Source organism: Arachis ipaensis, chromosome B9, assembly GCF_059453495.1.
Source record: "Arachis ipaensis isolate K30076 ecotype BB chromosome B9, ASM5945349v1, whole genome shotgun sequence".
In the NCBI taxonomy this organism is placed as follows: Eukaryota; Viridiplantae; Streptophyta; class Magnoliopsida; order Fabales; family Fabaceae; genus Arachis; species Arachis ipaensis.
The window spans coordinates 25,814,333-25,833,530 of NC_142444.1; the positions used below are offsets into that span (position 1 = coordinate 25,814,333).

The 19,198-nt window shown below is 36.7% G+C and overlaps 2 protein-coding genes and 1 long non-coding RNA gene across 3 annotated transcripts; all 3 read left to right on the forward strand.

Moving 5' to 3' along the window:
- Positions 1-2,135: 2,135 nt before the first annotated feature.
- On the forward strand, positions 2,136-7,349 carry LOC148544069 (uncharacterized). The gene is made up of 2 exons (XR_015899047.1): positions 2,136-2,886; positions 6,906-7,349. It is a non-coding gene; the product is annotated as an uncharacterized LOC148544069 (long non-coding RNA).
- Positions 7,350-9,393: 2,044 nt separating this feature from the next.
- On the forward strand, positions 9,394-9,876 carry LOC107615266 (uncharacterized). The gene has a single exon (XM_016317357.1). The coding sequence runs from the start codon at positions 9,394-9,396 to the stop codon at positions 9,874-9,876; it is 483 nt and encodes a 160-aa protein (XP_016172843.1).
- A 2,130-nt stretch (positions 9,877-12,006) lies between these two features.
- LOC107615265 (uncharacterized) lies at positions 12,007-13,516 on the forward strand. The gene is made up of 2 exons (XM_016317356.1): positions 12,007-12,363; positions 12,473-13,516. Exons 1-2 carry the CDS (start codon positions 12,007-12,009, stop codon positions 13,514-13,516), a joined length of 1,401 nt encoding a protein of 466 aa, XP_016172842.1.
- Positions 13,517-19,198: the final 5,682 nt, after the last annotated feature.

A 19,198-nucleotide genomic window follows, 5' to 3' on the forward strand; every position in this document is an offset into this window, starting at 1 on the left:
AAAAATTTGAGTGAAAATAATAAATATAGATATAAATTAGATGTTTATTGTGTGTAAAATCTATGTAATATATGAGTACAAATTATTACTGATTAAGTACTGGCCAAAAATAATAATACTTATTTACCATGTAGCATTACTTTTATTAAAAATCTTTATAATAGATTCTATTAATAATATTTATCTTTCCACTTTTTGAATTCACTAAAGCTAGTATCTGTAAATCTTAAATTCATAATGTCATATCTAGGATAATTTATTTAAATGAACTAGTTGAAAATCAATAGTACTAGATTGTATTAAAAATAGAAGCATCATAATTTTGTCCTCTCAATATTTATATTTTTTTATCCTTAAATAATGTTAATTGTTTTACAATAGATTATTATTGAATTTTTTTCTAATTTTATTCTTATTCGAATTTAAATTTACTTAAAAAGAAAGTAATGTGATTAAGAATAAAATTTTAAAAAATATATATTTAGAATTAGAGTAACAAGATTAAGTGTAATTTATTTAGATGCAATTAAAAAATTAATCGAATAATTATGTATTGTAAAAATAGATATTATTGCAAGATCAAATTAAAATTTATTTTAGAGTTAAAAATAAAATATAATTAAATTAAATATTAAAAAATTTTGGTATATTCAAAGCAAAAAGTTATAATATATACTTTATTTTATATGTATCATTCACTTTATTTTTTATATTTGGGATCTGCTAATACAATCACTTTTAAAAACATGGAAGTCTCAAAATTTAAATTTGAATAAGAATAAAATTAGAAAAAAATTCAATAATTATCTATAGTAAAACAATTAACATTATTTAAGGATAAAAAAATATAAATATTGAGAGGACAAAATTATGACGCTTCCATTTTTAATACAATATGATATTATTGATTTTTAACTAGTTTATTTAAATAAATTATTCTAGGTATGACATTATGAATTTAAGATTTACAGATACTAGCTTTAGTGAATTTAAAAAGTGAGAAGATAAATATTATTAATAGAATCTATTATAAAATTTTTTAATAAAAGCAATGTTACATGGCCAATAAGTATTATCATTTTTGGCCCGTACTTAATCAGCAATAATTTTTACTTATATATTACATAGATTTTACACACAATAAACATCTAATTTACACCTATATTTATTATTTTTACTCAAATTTTTTAAAATTTATACACATAAATTAATAAAATTTATCTATTAAATATAATTTAATATTTATGGTGCTAAAAAATAACCAAAAATACTAAAAGTTGTTAATCTCAATAATTTCTCTTTTAATAATAATAATAATAATAATAATAATAATAATAATAATAATAATAATAATAGTTATTTTTATTAAAATAATATTTTGTTATAAAATTTAAACACTTTATAAATTTATTCTCTTATATAATCCATACTGAAAATACATTAATAGCAAGAATTTATATAAATGTCCCATGATTTATTTTTTTTTTCTTTTTCCCTCATGTTACCGTTATTTATTAATAATTCAGGAGGTTTTGTTGACCCATTATTATAATGAATTTTTAGTTTTTGGTATTATTCACTCAAAAATTATTAATAGCCTTTTTTTACACAAAAGTCTATATAATGTACACATAATTTTGGTCATGACATTTTTTTTGTCCTGCAATAATTACTAGTATTTATAATAATCAATCCCACCAAAACCTGCATGTTCTTTTCCATATGTCATCTGTTTATAGGATAGTCAAATCTTGGCCATTCTTAGTCATTATAATCTTGGCCACCAGAGAACTTTCCTATATATATTAGTTTTTTAAAAAAAATATTGTGAGGGCAAATGCTCCTCCCTCTTCATTGAGTGTGGGTCCTCGGCGTAATTATTGAAGGGGGATGAACCCACGAAAGAAAAGGAAAGCAAAGCATGGAGTTACATCAACCCACGAAACACAACCACAACCACACGATATTGTGTTTTAGATTTCATTAAAAGCTATCATAACAGAGAGCTACAATAATGAAGAGGAATCAACGAAGAAACAAGAAGGAATTGAAGAACCTAGCTACCTATATATTTCATCGTTGACTTGACTTCACTTGCTTCTCTATTTAACCCTTAGCAAGCTATAAGGAATCACACGCCACTAACACACACACATACAACAACACTACAAGCATCATCAACCACTAACTTCCTCTCCAACTTTCAATGTTCCTTTAATCAAACATTATCTCTTCATAAGCTTTAGAGCAGAAATTCATTCGCACTTCTTTTCTTTGCCATTTCATAAAAAGATTGCGCGATGACGGAATCATTAGTTTCTTTGTTGACGAGGAAAACTTCTTCAAGCAATTGAGGAATCTTCCATTTCATTGGTCATCTTCGAGATGGTGTATGGAGAAGCTTGTGATGATTATTGAATGCAAGGAACAAATTTTTCTGATTGGTAATGATTTTGATAAATTACATTGCCTAACTGGTGAAAAACATTTCTTTTTTATTTGATCTTCAATTTTTAAATGACTTGAATTTAGACAATAATAAATTTAACATTATCCAATATCATATTAGTGTGGAAATTCTTTTAATAACATTTACCATTTTGATTTGTCTAATAATGACAATCTTAGGAGGATTTTTAATATACTCTATTGAAAATTCTCCTAATATTGTCATTATATGACAAATCAAGATGGTAAATGTTATTAGAAGAATTTTTACATTGATCATGATATTGAATGACGTTGAAGTTATTGTTGCCCAAATTTAAGTAACTTAAAAATTAAAGAACAAACAAAAAGGACATGTTGAGGATTTATCAAGATCATTATTAATTAGAAAAATTTTTTAGGACCCCGGAACATACAATTGCCGTCAACTTCTTGTTGGTATATATATGCATAATAATTATCATCTTTTAATATGATATATGCATAATAATAAAAATTTATATATTAATTATTTTTATATTTTGTTAAAAAATATTATCAGGAAAGAGTAACTCTGGATATAAATATAAATGAAATTGAGGTGAGCTTATGGGATAGGGTTTATTTTTTAGAAATGGGATATTTTGATGGCTCATAATTCGATATGTTAAAAGGAAAGTGTTTTCATATGGCTAAGTTAATCAAACCAAAAACTTATGGGATAGGGTTTATTTTGTTAAAAAAACACAATCTTTTTACTTAGTTTTTGTTATATATCAAAACTAATGATTCCGAAAAATTATTTTCGTTTTTTGAAGGTTTAGAAATATTATAAATTTGTTTGAATATATTAAATTATTTTTACTATATAATTCAGTTTTGATCATAACAAGAATAGAATTAATGTACTTAATTTAGTTTTCATATATAACAAGAACTAAATAAAAAAAGGATTGTTTTTAGTTTAGTTTTTAATGTAATTAATTTATTAACATATTTTATTGTGATGTTTATAAATTGTATCGCAAATTTTCTCTGGTTTAACTTATTTTTTATTTTATAAATTTAATGGAAGTAAAAGTTAAATTAAAGTGGATAGATTGTTATTTTTTATTTCCAGAATGCTAGCAAATTATGTTATATCTCATGTAGAAAAGCATATATGTTAAAATAGAAATAGACTAAATTAATTCGTTGTTGTTCATGCTAAGAAGAAAATGAGATTGAAATGAGGACAAACACAACACTGGAGAATTCGATTACAATAAGCATGGATAATTTAATTTTGTCAGACAGTGATTTTTCTTTTTTTTTCCACAAATATAGAAATATAGTCACTGACTAATTGTTAGTGAAAGAAAATAAGGTGACTTCATGTTTTAAAAATTGTAAAAATTTTGTCATAAGAGAATATTATTTCTCAGCTTAACTTATTATTAAATGAAATAAACATTATTTCATTTATTTGATTGTCTGTTTTAATACAAAGTTTCATAATTTTATTTTTAATAGTAGAGATCGATAATGATAAAACTCACTTTATTTACTTGTCACACGTTTAAAATAGAGAGATAATGAGATATTCACACTTTAAAGTATGTTTCATTTTTCTTTTCAACTAATGTAAAATTATATATATATATAATAAATAATTAAAAATAATATCTAAAATATTATGCGTACATCAATTTGGTTTATGAAAAAAAGGAATATATATGTAAACTTGTAAAGATTCTATAAAAATGTTGAAAAGTATATTGGATTACAAAATAATATTTTATTTTTATTTCTTTTTCCTTAAAATTCTAATTCGCAAACACCTCCGAAAGAGAAAAAAAAAAAAAAACTGCTTCAAACTTTTGTGGACTAGACTAAAACTTATATATCAAAAGTTTATTTTATAAAATAAAAAATGTCTATTTATCTTTTGAACTTCATATCAAAAGTTATATATAAAAGTATGAAAAAAAATCCTTAAAAATTATAAAATATTACATAACAATGATCATATTGTAAAGTCATATTATACAGTATATAGATGAATTTATAAAAATAAAAAAGCAGACGAAAAATGACTTGAACATAACATTAATTTTGTAATATGTTCTCCTTATAAATAATATCTCAAGTTAAGTGACCAGAAATTTTTATAACATCAACTTATTGTAAAAATAGTATAAATTTAAGGTAATTTAATTAACTTTGCGTGTAGAAAAGATCAAGCAATTATCACAAGAAGGGTATAAATAACACATGCAATGTACTAACAGTTTTGATGTGAATTATATAAGGAGACGAAAATGAGTGAAAAATAACTTAATAACGAGGATAATGCACAGAATCATAAGGCAACACAAAAGCAGCATGTTTATCTACAATTTTGATGTGACCCCACATTTTATTTTGGTCTGTTTTGCCCTCAAACCCACCACAAAGCTAAGCTGGAAATGAAAGAAAGCCAAAACACACAAGAAGAGGGTCTCATATATACACAGCATATGGGATAACTGGGAAGAAGATAGAAACTAATTTTCTTACACTAATTTTTCACACACCCACAAAAAAAAAAATTTAATAATTCAACATGTTCAATATAATTAATTAAGCCTACAGAAGAGGGATAAGTAATGTTTAAACTTTAAAATATGGTGTTTTTTTTTAACGAATTAAGAGATACGTAGAAACTGAATTTAAAAATGTCTATGCATCTCTTTTTTATTAGTCATTTTATGTCAATGTGTCTTATAAAAAAAATTAACCAAATAAAAAATTAAAACTTTTAAAAAATTTTAACATATTTTTTTTTTCAAACGTATTTTTCAAACACACCCTGAATTATAGCACCACTATATATAAGCATATTTTTCTGTGGGAATACGACTGTGACTTATTATAATTGCATCAAACCACATACAAACAATGAGTCAATGAGTCATGACATTGGTTAATTGACTTAATTCCCTTGCTATTTGCTAATGGAGGGTATTATGGAGGCAATTAGTAACTAATAAATGAATGCAAACAGCACAAAGAGGGATACTTTTAGTGGTGACTTATTGTTGTTTGAGAGTGGAGGCTTTCTTTGTGACTTATTTAAAAAAATTGATAGAAAATAATGGTAAGTTCTTAGTTTTGTTTGTAATCAAAATTATGTATGTTATATTTTGTAAAAAATAAAAAGTTATTTTAGTAGCAATTTTGAATATTAATAAAAAATTGAGTAAATTAAATTTTCTTTTGACATAACTCTTTTATAAAGCTCTTTGTATTTCTTATAAAATATTTTCTGTCAAGTTCGTTCTTTCATATTTTTCATGCTTTCACAAGTGAATGAATAATGATGGTTATTTTCTTGAAGCATAATGGAAAAATGAACACAACCTTTATGTTCCAAGACCAAGAGTCAACTCTAAGTCTTTGAGGAAGTTTCTATGAGTTTGTAATTATTGGTGGAGTAATAAATACGTGTTGGAAAAAAATGTGTACCAATCTGAGATGGATGCCGCTCTTTCTTTATAGAAAAATTAATAGACAAATTATTTGCTTAGACAAATAATTTAAAAGAATAATATATATAATACGAAATAAAAAAAATGTGTATAAAAAATAAATAATACTAGATAATTATTTTTCTTCCAATTAAAATTATTAATTAATTTTTTTCATGATTTTTTATTTTTTTTGGTTAAATTATGATTACGATAGCTCTGTAATCTAGAACGATGAATAATTTCGGATTATGATATCAGGTTTTTTGTTTCAAGAACTTGCTTAAAGTGTTTCATCAAAATAAAGAGGTCCCTGTCCATGATACAGAATTTTTAGTTTTTCAAACTTTTTTCTAATGTCCCATCCTTTTTTTTTCATTTCATAATTGACTGGCTTTTGTTCATCCTTTATTTTTACTTATCAAGGTTTGAGATTTAAGTAAACTGAAAACACAATTTCTAGAAAAATGATATTTTCTATTTATATTTTTTTATGTAATTATATGATTGTAGCTTTCAAATGCAAATTTGACATCTTCTTTAGCCTCCAATTTTTACTGGTGAGATTTAATTATAGTGAATGCATGATTGTTGAGTTGCTATAAATATGAACAAAGTGAGTGACTTTTATTGATAATTAAAAGTAATACACCTTAGCATACATGTATCTATTTCTTTTATCGTGGTGGTTGTTCACTGTGATTGGATTGGACAATTGGGGTTGGAAGTATAGTTATTGAAGTTTTGGGGATAATTTAAGAATGATGAGACGAGTATGGATCTGAATTTTTTATTTTAGTTTGGCAATTTTACTGTTCAAACATCTAAAGGTTAGTTTCATTGGTATAGCATTAAAAAAAAGATGAAGACAATTTGAAATCAAATTCTTTGAATTAATGGCTTGAGATCATGCATAGAATATGCATCACTGGATATAATTCTATTTGCAAGTCTCTTGACATTTTCAATGATTAGTTCTCAATTTTGCAGAATCATCATGCATTCAAGAAACTGGTAAAAATCTACAACTGAGGATTTGTATCATCTCAACCCGTCAATATAATAATACATTCAGCCAGTAGCACTCTGCAGCTTTTCAGGAGGTGGCAAAGAAGTATGTAGAGGATAGAGTTGCTGTCTATCAATTTTATGTTCAAGATCACATTATTATAGCTTAGGAGATAGGTGTATAGCCTTAAAGAGTTGCTTACTGGTTATTGAATCTCATTTTCTTAGGTTCTCATCTCGTTGGTGATTCCTTTGTATTTTAGTATATAAGATTTTGGGTTTGGCTTTGTATAGAAGTTATAGGGATTACTCAAATGTCTTCCATGTCTGCTTCTATTCTAGCTTTCTATTGGCTTTCCTTGGAGAGACTAGAAAGTTAGAATTTTTTATATGCTTTTGCAGGGTCTTCCATATAATTTAATTTCATGACTGGTTTTAATTTTCAATAGAAGCATATTGTTGATTTCACTTTAATAGTAATATTAGTTTGCTATCAGTTGGGTTCTCTTCTACACATTACTGTTTTATTATTTTTAATGGTGGTATTTATTATTGAGAAAATTGTTATAAAAGACTTGTAAGAATATTTAATTATTAAAAAAAATTATAAAAATAAAATTCAAAAATCTTTAATATTAACAAGGTTTGACTGCCTACAATTACAAATCAATAAAGCCAAATTCCAAAGAATGGCTACAACAAATATAGGATCACACTGATGCTCTAAGAACATCAGAAGTAGACATGAAGAATATTTATCTGTCACTCAGTATGATACAAATGTTCAAGAGGACTAATGTTTTCAATGGATTGATCCCTTTAGAAGGCAATGCCGCAGTCGTCTACTCAGAGCCTCCAACTTCTCAAATCTGTCACCTTTTCCCTTTTTGTCAGTTGTCTCACCTTTCTTCTTTTTCTTCTTCTTGACCTTGTTCTTGTTCTTCTTGAGCTTCTGTTCATCTTCTTTTGACTCTGAACACTTTTCTTTCATGTTTCTCAAAGATGTTGCAAATACATCTACTGTCAATGATATTATTACGTACTCAAACTTAACAAATAAGCATGAGAAGCAACGATAATAGACCACATTGATATAAACCAACATTCAAATTAGAATTTCACTTTACTTACACATCATTTTCAATATCACCCTTTAGTTAAATCAATAAAACCAAGAACAAGAAGAGAAACATATAAACATTGTGAGTGCATGCACGTGTGCACATGTCTGTATGCAATATACGTATACCTTAGGGAGGTTATCGACCCTTAAATCTGCACAAGGTTCTTCATCATTGCCTCCTAAAGAAGAACATTTGCCCCAACTTTCTCTGTTTGAGCTTGTACATGAGAAACAATCTTCAATTTGATTATTTATCTTATCCTGTAAAATCATAAAGTATGGGGATATAAGAGTCGCATTCATAAATCTATAATAACAAAATATTAAACATTCATAAATCTATAATAACAAAATATTAAACATAATACAAAGTTATTACGGATCCGGCCCATGGCCCCCACACCTGGAATGGCCTCCGAACCCGACTACCCGGGTCGGATCCAATTTCCCTTCTAGAAGGCCCGAAACCGGCCTGCTAGAGCTTCTAACCAACAATCAAATCCAAATACCTCCCTTATCTTAACCAAACAGGATAAGATAAGATGATTACCATCACCTATATAAAGGGGAATCCCAGCCCTCCTTAGGTATGACATCCACTCTACACATTCTACACCTCTCTGATCCATTCCGACTTGAGCATCAGAGTGTCTTTGCAGGTACCACCCCCATTGCTCCAGCCGAACAATCCGGCAGTCGCCTCAACCGGAAGGTTTCTGATCCATCTCACAACTCGTGCAAGAGACATCTTGTACATTGGCGCCGTCTGTGGGACCTACAACGTCGCGACGGAATGGCGTACATCTTCGAGGAGCAATCCCCAAGCCACCATGATAACTCACAAATGAGGAATCCAACTCCCAAACACCAAGAAGCTACACCCCATACCCATGGAAGGATAGCGAGCACTATTCGCCAGACTACCCCTCTGCAAAACAAAGAAAACGGCCCTAAAACACGGGCTCCCGAAAACCTGGGAGAAAAGGCAGCTCAGATAATCCAAGATCTCTACCTCTGAGTGAAAGAACTTGAGGGCTGAGTTGCAACCAAGGAAAAGCATCACACCGAGAACGGAAGCCACGCGACCTCCTGATCAAGATCTCGCCATGAAACCAGGCACGGTAGATCGCCCGGACGACGACATGGCAAAAGGTATGATCGCATCTCCGGCGACCAGGATCGCCAACACAACGTGAATGATGGAGGGCACGGCAGGTCGCCTGAACGGCAACACGGCAAGAGGTACGATCGAAGCGTCTCCTGCGACTTGGGTCACCGACACGACACGACACGGACGATGACCAACGACACCAAGAGGCCAAATGCATAAGAAGCGACTACGTGATAATGGGAGCTACCCCCTTCACTGAAAGAATCCTGAGAGCAAAACTCCCTAAGGGATTCGACAAGCCCACAGATATGAAGTACAACAGAACAAAAGATCCCCAGGAACACCTAACGGCCTTTGAAGCCAGGATGAACCTGGATGGAGCCGCCGATGCAGTCCGATGCAGAGCCTTTCCGGTAACCCTAGCAGGACCTGCGATAAAATGGTTCAATGCCCTTCCAAACGGGTCTATAACCGGCTCTCACGATATCTCGAGAAAATTTATGGCCCAGTTCACTACCAGGATCACCAAAGCCAAACACCCCATTAGCTTGTTAGGAGTCACCCAAAAACAGGACGAATCCACGAGGAAATACCTGGACAGATTCAACGACGAATGCTTAACGATCGACGGACTCACGGACTCAGTCGCAAGCCTTTGTCTGACCAATGGGCTCATGAATGAGGATTTCCGAAAGCATCTCACCACCAAGCCAGTTTAGACCATACACAAGATTCATAGCGTCACTAAGGAATACATAAACGATGAAGAGGTAAGCCAGGTCATGGCTGCCAACAAACGACAGAACGGCACCTCGCTAGAATCCCCTACCAAGAAAAAACCCGAAGGAACATCCCAAACAGACAAACGCAAATCGACCCCCCAGAGTCGGATAATTCTCAAATTACACTCCCTTACCAGCTCCCATGACCGAGATCTACCACCAAATAGCGGACCGAGACGTCCTCCCGAAAGCCCGACCACTTAAAGAACAAACGGGCGGCAACAAGAGCCTATATTGCAACTCCCACCGAGGATAAGGGCACATAACACAAGACTACTTCGACCTAAAGGACACCCTTGAGCAAGCCATACGCGACGGAAAACTCCCCGAGTTCGCCAAAATCATTAGAAAACCAAAACGCACTGAAAGAGACAGGTCACCAAAGCGCGAGGGACGCAACCCAAGAACACAAAGACAAGCCCCTGGGAAAGCCCAGAAACGGACCCAACCATAGTCGTAAATATCATCACGGGCAAAGATACGCCAGGGAAGTCGAAATTAGTGCTGAAAAAGGACCTTAAAGTCCTAGCAGCAAAAAACTAAGCCCCAGCTATCATCACCAAAGCAATAACGTTCTCCCCCGAAGATTGCCAACACAGCACCTCGGCAGAAGACGTTCCATTCGTCATCTCAGCAAAAATTGGAAGAGGACTCGTTAGAAGAATACTCGTGGACATCGGGGCAGACTCCAACATCCTCTTCAGGGGAGCTTCGACAAGCTTGGGTTCAAGAATGAAAACTTACAAACACACCGCAACGTGGTAACCGAACTCGGAGATAACTTCCTCAAACCGGACGGTTCCATCCGGAAGCCAGAGGAAGACCGTTCTATCCGAATTCGTAATCCTCAAAAACTCTACGGCCTACAACGTGATCCTCGGAAGAAAAATAATTAACGACCTCTCCGCCGTCATCTTTACTAAATTCTTACTCGTGAATTTCACAGCAGAAGACGGATCTGTCAGAACAGTCCACGGGGACCGAGAAACTGCGGTCGAATGTGATAACACCAGCCTAGCCCTCCCGTAAAAGATCCCGCAATACGACCGGCATCTTCTTGGCTGACCTGGACGCCCAACAAGACGGGCAGCCTAGGCCAGAGCCAGAGGGGAACACGGAGAAGCTACATATAGGACAAACCATGGAAGAGTATAAGTTCATCAACAGAAACCTTCGATACAACCTTAAAGAAGACCTCATAAAGCTCCTAAAGCGGAGCAGAGACTTATTCGCATTCACTCCTACGGACATGCCACGAATAGATCCCAACTTAATGTCCCACCGACTGGCCGTGGACGCCAAGGCCAAGCTGGTAACACAGAAGAGACGAAAAATGTCCCTCGACCGAGCAACCGAAGTCAATAAACAGGTTAAAGCCCTCCTCGAAGCAGGCTTTATCTGGGAACTACCCTACACAACCTGGCTGGCCAATGTCGTGTTAGTCAAGAAAGCAAATGAAAAATGGCGGATGTGCGTCGTTTACACGGACTTGAATAAAGCTTGTGCAGAAGACGCCTTCCCCCTACCAAACATCGACAGGCTCGTCGACGCCACATCCAGCCACCAGTACCTCAGCTTCATGGACGCCTACTCCGGGTATAACCAAATACCCATGCGTCAGCCCGACGAGGAGAAAACGGCCTTCATCACCCCTGACGGAACGTACTGCTACACAGTCATGCCCTTCGGCCTGAAAAACGCCGGAGCCAATTACCAAATGCTCGTCAACAAGATATTCCAAGGCCTGTCTCGGACCAAGCTGGAGGTTTACATAGACGACATTCTCGCCAAGACCAAATCTGGCGAGCAACTCATCAGCGACCTTGAGCTCGTAATGAACACCTTGAGGAAGCACCGAATGTGCCTTAACCCGACAAATGCGCCTTCGGAATGGAAGCAGGAAATTCCTGGGGTTCATTATCACACAACGCGGGGTAGAAGCGAATCCCGAGAAATGTAGAGCCATCCTCGAAATGGCAAGTCCAAAGAATCTCAAAGACATCCAGAAACTAACTGGCCGACTGACTGCCCTATCCCGTTTCCTCGGCGCGTCAGCCCAAAAGGGCGATGCCCTTCTTCAAACTTATGAAGAAAGGAACTCCCTTCAAATGGGAGTCAGAATGCAAAGACGCATTCCAAGACTTCAAGAAAGTACTAGCAGAACCCCCCATTTTGGCTAAACCCCAAACAGGAGAGGTCCTCTACATATACCTGTCTATAACGGAAGAAGCACTTGTGGCAGCACTCGTCCGAGAAGATGAGAACAAGGCCCAGTGGCCTATCTACTTCATAAGCAAAGTCTTCCAAGACACGGAGTCACGCTACTCTCGCTTCGAGAAACTCGCCTTCACACTCCTCACAGCCTCCCGACGCCTTCGCCAATACTTCCAGGCTCACCCCATTACGATCCGAACTGACCAAGCGGTCAGGCAAGTCCTACGCAAGCCCAACCTAGCGGGAAGAATGCTAGCATGGTCCATAGAACTATCCCAATTCCAAAGAGTTCAAACCTCGGATCGCGATCAAAGCACAGGCCCTGACAGACTTCATCGCCGAGATGACTCTGGGATACCCCGCCGCCGAAACCTGGAAGCTGCACGTGGACGGCTCATCTAACACCACTTCCGGCGGAGTCGGGGTGATACTTGAAAACCAAAACAGGATCGTGATCAAACAATCCGTTCCATACGAGTTCCCGATCTCAAACAAACAAGCAGAGTACAAGGCTCTCTTGGCCGGACTAACACTAGCCAAAGAGGTCGGCGCCAAAATCTTAAAGGTATGCAGCGACTCCCAGGTAGTCAGCTCCCAAATCAACGGGGACTACCAGACACGAGATCCCCTGCTTCAACAATACCTTGCCAAAGTAAACAAGCTAACTGAAGAATTTGATCATTTAACAATCCAACACGTCCCCAGGAAACGAAACGCAAGGATAGATCTACTCTCAAAACTGGCTAGCACCAAGCCAGGACAAGGAAATAGGTCGCTAATTCAGGAAGTCGTCAGAACTTCCTCTGTTTCAACCACAACCGACACCGGCCTACCAATCTCTGACCAGGAGTCATGGACCTCCCCCATACTACAGTACCTCCTTAACGGAGTACTACCCGAGGATCCCAAAGAAGCAAAACAGATAAAAAGGGAAGCCGCCAACTACACCATTGTGACGGGACAACTGTACAAACGGGGATTCTCGCAGCCCCTACTTAAGTGCGTTGAACCCGAGGACACGGAATACATACTCCGCGAAATCCACGAAGGTTGTTGCAGTCACCACATCGAGGGCAAAACCTTGGCCCATAAAGTTATCCGGGCTGGATACTTCTGGCCCTCAGTTATCAAGGACTCCATGCGAATGGTGAAAAAATGCAGCAAATGCCAGATGCACACCGACTTCCACCAAGCCGCCCCACACCAGCTCAACATCATAACGGCAGACCGGGCGTTCAGAACATGGGGCATCGACCTCGTCAGCCCCTTTCCTACGACACCCGAACAGATCCGATATCTCATCATTGCCATCGACTACTACACCAAATGGATCGAGGCCGAACTACTGCCTCCATCATGGTAACCCAATGCCAAAAGTTTTTCTGGAGACACATAATAACCCGATTTAGGATCCCCGAGATTGTAATCTTGGACAACAAAACCCAATTCACAGATAAAAAGTTTAAGGAATTCTTGGAGGGACTGCACATATCCCACCATTTCAGCTCGGTGGAACACCCACAGACAAACGGACAGGTGGAGTCGGCAAATAAAATAATAGTCAAAGGGCTCAAGAAACGACTCGACGGAGCCAAAGGATGATGGGCCGACGAACTCGGACCAGTCATCTAGTCATACCGTACCACACCCCAAACCTCTACAGGGGAAACTTGGTTCCGTTTAACATACGGTGTAGAAGCCATTTTTCCAGTAGAAGTAGGAGATCCCAGCCCCAGAAGAACGATCAGGGGTAACGACGAGGAGGCAGAACGGGACCTCATAGACGAAGTGAGGGGCATGGCCCACATGCGAGAGCTAGCCCTAAAGCAAAGAATCAGCCTGAGGTACAACCGCGGCGTAGTCTGACGAGAATTCATACCCAACGACCTCGTCCTACGATGAAACGACATCGGCGTTGCCACCCACGGAGAGGGGAAACTCACCCCTAATTGGGAGGGACCCTACATAATCAAGGCGGCAATCGGGAAAGGAGCCTACAAGCTCGAACGACTCGACGGGACCGAGGTACCAAGAACATGGAATGCTGCCAACCTACGACGATACTACACTTAAAATAGACTTCCAAAATGGGTTAAAGTTACTCCTCCCCTGTACTTCTTTATTTGATTAATTAATTAAGTGTTTTTCCCGGGTACTCTTTCCCGCCCACATGGGAGGGTTTTAACGAGGCTCGGTATTTTTAAATAAAGTTTATTTTACCTCTCTCTCTTTACCTCGGAGAATGATAAACCCCTTCCAAAAACAAGGAAAGAACGTCCACTATCGGGGACTGATCACCCCCGGAGCCCAAAAACGGATATCCATACGACACGGTTAAACGGCCTAACGACGGCCCACCCCTACACTATGAGTCACACAAAACGACTCAAGAATAAATGACTTGGTTGAAATACGAATTCATGATTGAAAAATCGCCCGAACGGCCTAAAACACAAATTCGTAGTTAAAATACCTAGGTCTCAAAGCATAGCCAAAATGGCCAGACGTTAGCAAAACACGGCCAAACGGCCAAAACAGCAACAAAAAACTACAAGTTCTCAGATCCAATACAACTACAAAATACATTAAAAGCCTACTAGAGGTCGACAATCTGGCCATCCCGGATAGTCTTAAATTCCCCCATCACGGACACATCCACGTCCGGCGCAAGGACCAAAGCCTGAGCCCTTATCGTCTCCTCGGTATCAACAATGGCATCCTTAGCATCCGCTAACAACTCCCCCTTCTCCTTCTTCAGACCCTCGGTCTCAATCTTCAGTGTAGTAACATCAGTCTTCATGGTGTCCACCTCAGCAAGAAGCACGGAAGCTTGAGACTCAGCGTCAAAAGCCCACTTTCACTCCCTGCCCAACTGAGACAAAAGTGAAGTCTCAACCTCGGAAAGACGGAGGATCTCGGCCCTGGCTTCCTCGGACGACTTCACCGCCTTCTCCCTCACCACCTCAAGCTGCTCCTTCAGCTTGACCACATCGGCTTGAGAATGACGCAACTTCTTGTCCAAAAGGCCAACCTGGGCCATCATGGGCTCAGCCTTCCAAACTATAACCGCAGACCGGAGGAGAGAGCGATACACTGATTTGGCCTGAAAATCCACATCACAGTCATCAAAGAACCCCTCAGTATCGGGCATCAGATGCTGGTCAATGAAGGTTGACGCGTCAAAGCGCCGATCCATCACAGAAGGCACAGCACCCTCCTCCTCCAAATTCTCGCTACTGATCTCCTCGGGCCTCCTCCGCTTCTGAGAAGCCTCGACAGCCGAGACTATGATTACCTCCTCCTCGGGTGAAAGCACCGAACCCGGAGAAACTTGAGGACCGGCCCCGGCCCCAGCCGAGACCACCTAGTGTGAAACAACCCAAGAATCTGCGACAAGACGGGACGAAGGGGTGGAAGGGGAAGCCGATAAAGCTTGCTCACGATCCATAGCAGCCTTGAACCTAGCCAAGGAAGTCAAACCACCAGCCATCTCAACTGCAAAAAGGAAAAAGAAACATAAGTAACCCAACACGGTAGAACAGGCGAAAAAAATTGGGGGGGGGGAGGGGGAAGCACACACCAATATAGGTACGACAAGCCACCGGGTCCCCCATGATATCCCGGGAATTCAGCAGCCACTCCCTAAAGAGATGCCAAAGGACACTAGCGATGTCCTTATCTTCCGGGGACAAACCCTCGAAAGTAACTTTTGTCAAAACTGACTGCCCGGCTCCGAAGTTCCAGTACGTGGGGAACCGGCGCTCATTCTCCAACGTCAACCAAAAGGGATGATGCCCCCGGGCCGGGCACACCTTGAAGTATTCCTGCTTAAAACCATGAAAGGAATCTTCATATAACCCGAATATACGACGATGAGGCTGAGCCCTAAACGACATGTAACCATTCTTATGCTTCCCTTCCTTGGACGGCAATGTGCACAAGAAAAGAAATAAGAAGATATCAACGGAGGTCGGAAGTTCCAAGAAATCGCACACGAGCTCGAAGGAACGCACCGCCGCCCAACTATTGGGATGTAACTGAGAGGGAGCCACAAAACATCGGCTCAACAACGCTTGCACAAAAGGAGAAAACGGCAGACGCACGCCGAGTCGGGTAAACATTGACTCATAAACCCACATCCAATCCGGAACGGTCGGCGAGTCAATGTTTAAATAACAGACCCTCTCATTGACCCCGGATAAAGAAAGCTCGTATTGGCGTTCGGCGTCGCCTCCACCACACACAGCCCCTTGATCGCGGAGCCGTTGAAGGTACGCTTCCGTCATCCGAGACGGCGTCCCCCAAACATCACTAGTCACCCAATAATAAAGATTGGGAACACCCCCAGCTGGGATCACAGGAGCCGCCGCACCCTCGATTCTCTGCGGAGGCATACCTAAAAACAGGAGGAGCACCACCATCATTCCACTAAAACTACAGAGCAAAAAACGACAGAAGAAAATAAGAAAGTACACTGTCTCACGCGAGCCACGCCTACTAACAGTGGTGTTCGCCCTCCCCAAAAAACAAATGCTACTACGATAAACGCCTACAAACAGCGGCGCTCGCCCCAACTAAGACAAAAACACTACCCCTAACCAAAACACGAAATCAAAAAACGAAAATGCAGCTACGCAACATAAACAGAATACAAACAAGGATAATTCAGAAGAATCACCAACCTGTTGAAGAAAAGGGCGAACCAAAGGAAAATAGAAGTAGGAAGCAGGAAAGCAGGTAGCAAAGCACCAGAATGGAAAAATGTCGGAAAAGGTGTGAAAGGTAGAAGAAAGAAGAGGAGCAAACAAAGCGCTTCAGAAACTAAAGAAGGAGAGGGAAAGGAATAGCCAAATCAAAACGGTTATGAAAGGCAAAAAGCCAAAAATGCCCCTCAACTCCAACCAAAAGCATAGAGGTAAAAAGGGAAATGACAACTCAAAAGTCCCCTCGCATTATATGCGCACTCTGGAAACGTAATCAATGAAACCCCTCGAGAAACACAACCGGCACAAGAAAACGAAAAATCCTGAGCCGACATTCGGCCCTTAAAATACAGGGAACATCTCCACGCGACCCCGCCCCATCGCCAACCCAACAAACGATTCGTCGGGACCGAACTACCGACCTAACGACGCTGCACTCGGCAAGACGCACATCCTCCAGCGACAGAGGTCGACCGTGCTCGCCCTCCCGTTGCGAGCGCAACTGTTACGAATCCGGCCCATGACCCCACACCTGGAACGGCCTCCAAACCCTACTACCCGGGTCAGATCCCATCTCCCTTCTGGAAGGCCCAGAACCGGCCCACTAGAGCTTCTAACCAACAATCAAATTCAAATGCCTCCCTTATCTTAGCCAAACAGGATAAGATAAGATGACTACCATCACCTATATATAAAGGGACCCCCAGCGCCCCTCAGGTATGACATCCACTCTACACATTCTATACCTCTCTGATCCATTCTGACTTGAGTGTCGGAGTGTCTTTACAGGTACCACCCCCATTGTTCCAGCCGAACAATCCGGCAGCCGCCTCGACTCGAAGGTTCCCGATCCATCTCAGAACCCATGCAAGAGACATCTTGTACAAAAGTTTATATATATATATATATATATTTATTTATATCAATGCTTTATTTTTAAACAAAATTAATGAAAAATACTATAATTTCTTGCAAATTAATATTTCAAAGATATTTTTTTGACTAATTAATATTTCTAATATGTTTGACTATACTTATAAAATAGAAAAAAATTCTTCATGTTCGTAGGATCTTAATTTGAAAATAAATCGTAAAATTTTTCTAATAATAATAATATGATACTTGGTATCATAGTAATTTGTTGTATTATAGTGTTCTTAGTCCAAACAAAAAATCATACACCCAAATGTAACCAAAAAATAATTAGTTTTTATGAAAAAATAATTACACAAATTACAATATGTTTAATAACGTATTAGTTTGTGAGTAATTATAATATTTTTATCAATTCTGTAAAAAAAATACAACATTAACATTATATATATATATATATATATATATATATATATATATATATTATCAAATGTATTATGATTTTTTTTATAGGCCGATTTTTATATTATTAATTCAAACTTTGTATTATCATTTCATATTTTGTTATTATAAAAGTATGAATGTTAATTTTTTTTATATGAATGTTATTCATATATATATATATATATATATATTAATTTATTTTATTTTTACTGAATAAAAATTTGATGTGTTAGATTTTTGGTTATTTATTATATATAAATAAATATTCAAATTGATCTTTAAAAAATTTTAGATCGGATACTTTATTTTTTAAAAGTCCTCGTTTATTACTCCCATCATATAGATTAGTTCTTTAATTGTTTATTTTAAAAGAATTTAATTTGTCTAAGAGTGTATTTTTTTAAAACTTAACTATTTTATAATAAAATTTATTGAAAACTTATTTGTTCAACAAACATATTAAAAATAACAAAGAATCAATTTATCATTTAAATTTTTTTAAATCTTATTTATTATTCATATTTTTTAGATTTATTTTTGTCGGTGTTATAAACTTTAGGATCCATTTTATAATTTGTTTTAAAATATAAATTGGATAAATGAGATGCTTAAACAAATTTTGACATTTATTGCTAAAATATAATTATGTATAATTTATAAAAGAAGTTTATAAAATTTACTTACTACTATTGATCCATCAATTAAATTCCATCACTATCTTTCGTTTTCCTTTATCAAATATATGCTTTAAAAATTATCTATTAAATATAATACTGTTTAAAAAAATTATAATTGAAAGTTAGACATATATAATAATAATAATAATAATATGTTAATAATTTGTTAACTAATTTTTAGAATGAATTTAATGACATAAATACATTACTCATATATCATTTATTAGGTATATTTAATTTTAATCATTTAAATTAATTCAATAACTATAAATACTTTTTCACATTTTTATATAAAACCCAGAATCATATATATATATATATATATATATATATATATATATATATGCT